Source organism: Gavialis gangeticus, unplaced genomic scaffold (assembly GCF_001723915.1).
Source record: "Gavialis gangeticus isolate Ggan-Ray unplaced genomic scaffold, GavGan_comp1, whole genome shotgun sequence".
In the NCBI taxonomy this organism is placed as follows: Eukaryota; Metazoa; Chordata; order Crocodylia; family Gavialidae; genus Gavialis; species Gavialis gangeticus.
In genome coordinates, this window is record NW_017728998.1 from 2,962,845 (window position 1) to 2,963,739 (window position 895).

Here is an 895-nt window from a genome sequence, read left to right on the forward strand (position 1 = left end):
CTTGGTATCAATAATGACTCCAAGATCCTTTTTTGCCTCTGCGCTGACGAGAAGGGAGTTCCCCAGACTGTAGGTGTGCTGCTGGTTCTTCCTCCCCAGGTGCAGTACCTTGTACTTGTCCATACTGAAACTCATCTTGTTCTCATCTGCCCACCCCTGTAACATGTCTAGGTCTAATTGCAGCCTATTACTCCCTTCTAGCATGCCCACTTCTCCCCACATCTTAATGTCATCTGTGAATTTGAACATTTGTTTAAACCCTATTGTTTTCCCTAGATTTTTCTCTCTCCTGGATAGTAGAAGTAATTCTCTCAGTTTTAGGTTTCTCAAAAGCTGGCTTTTGCAAAACTTAAACAGAAGCAGCACTTTTAGTTCACACTTGCAAACTCACCAGCTGTTTCAGCCAAATATTCGTGGCTCAGATCTAGGATCTGCTGATCCCCCTAGCACTTGTCCATTAAAAACCAAGCTGCAGGGCTGTTATTTCACAAAGCAAGATTGATCGTTGCAATGTCAAGTGATGCACTAGTAAATTGCACAGCCAGAGTCTATTTCAAGCCTAATCCTATGCTCAGTGCATTCAACCAGAGTTTTGCTTGATTAAGGAGTGATCTGCCCCTGTAGAGAGCAACCGGGAGGTGTTAAAGATACACTTTGTAGTCTTCGGTGGGGTACAGGAGCCCCAGGTAGAGTTCTCTCTGATCGACGAGCGCCTTCCCCATCGCCGAGATCTTCTCATCCACCACGTCCAGGGAGGTGTGCACGGTGTAGTGGAATTTCAGCTCATTCTCTGTGGGGACACTCCGGATGTACAGGGGGTAGTTCTGCATGGGAGAACAAACCGGGCTAAGCAGGACGATCCACTCCATTCCTGACTAGCCCAAGCCACGGGAAC

General features: G+C 47.2%; 1 protein-coding gene across 2 annotated transcripts in view; it reads right to left on the reverse strand.

Moving 5' to 3' along the window:
• The window catches only part of TRAPPC2L (trafficking protein particle complex 2 like), a 14,315-nt gene that overhangs the window by 8,285 nt on the left and 5,135 nt on the right, over positions 1-895 (reverse strand). Inside the window, exon 2 of one of the 2 annotated variants that reach the window (XM_019505398.1) lies at positions 652-824. In XM_019505398.1, the coding sequence (XP_019360943.1) occupies positions 652-824 (173 nt within the window). Of the gene's footprint in view, positions 1-651; positions 890-895 lie in introns of those variants that run through there. The other variant, XM_019505397.1, reaches the window with a different exon arrangement.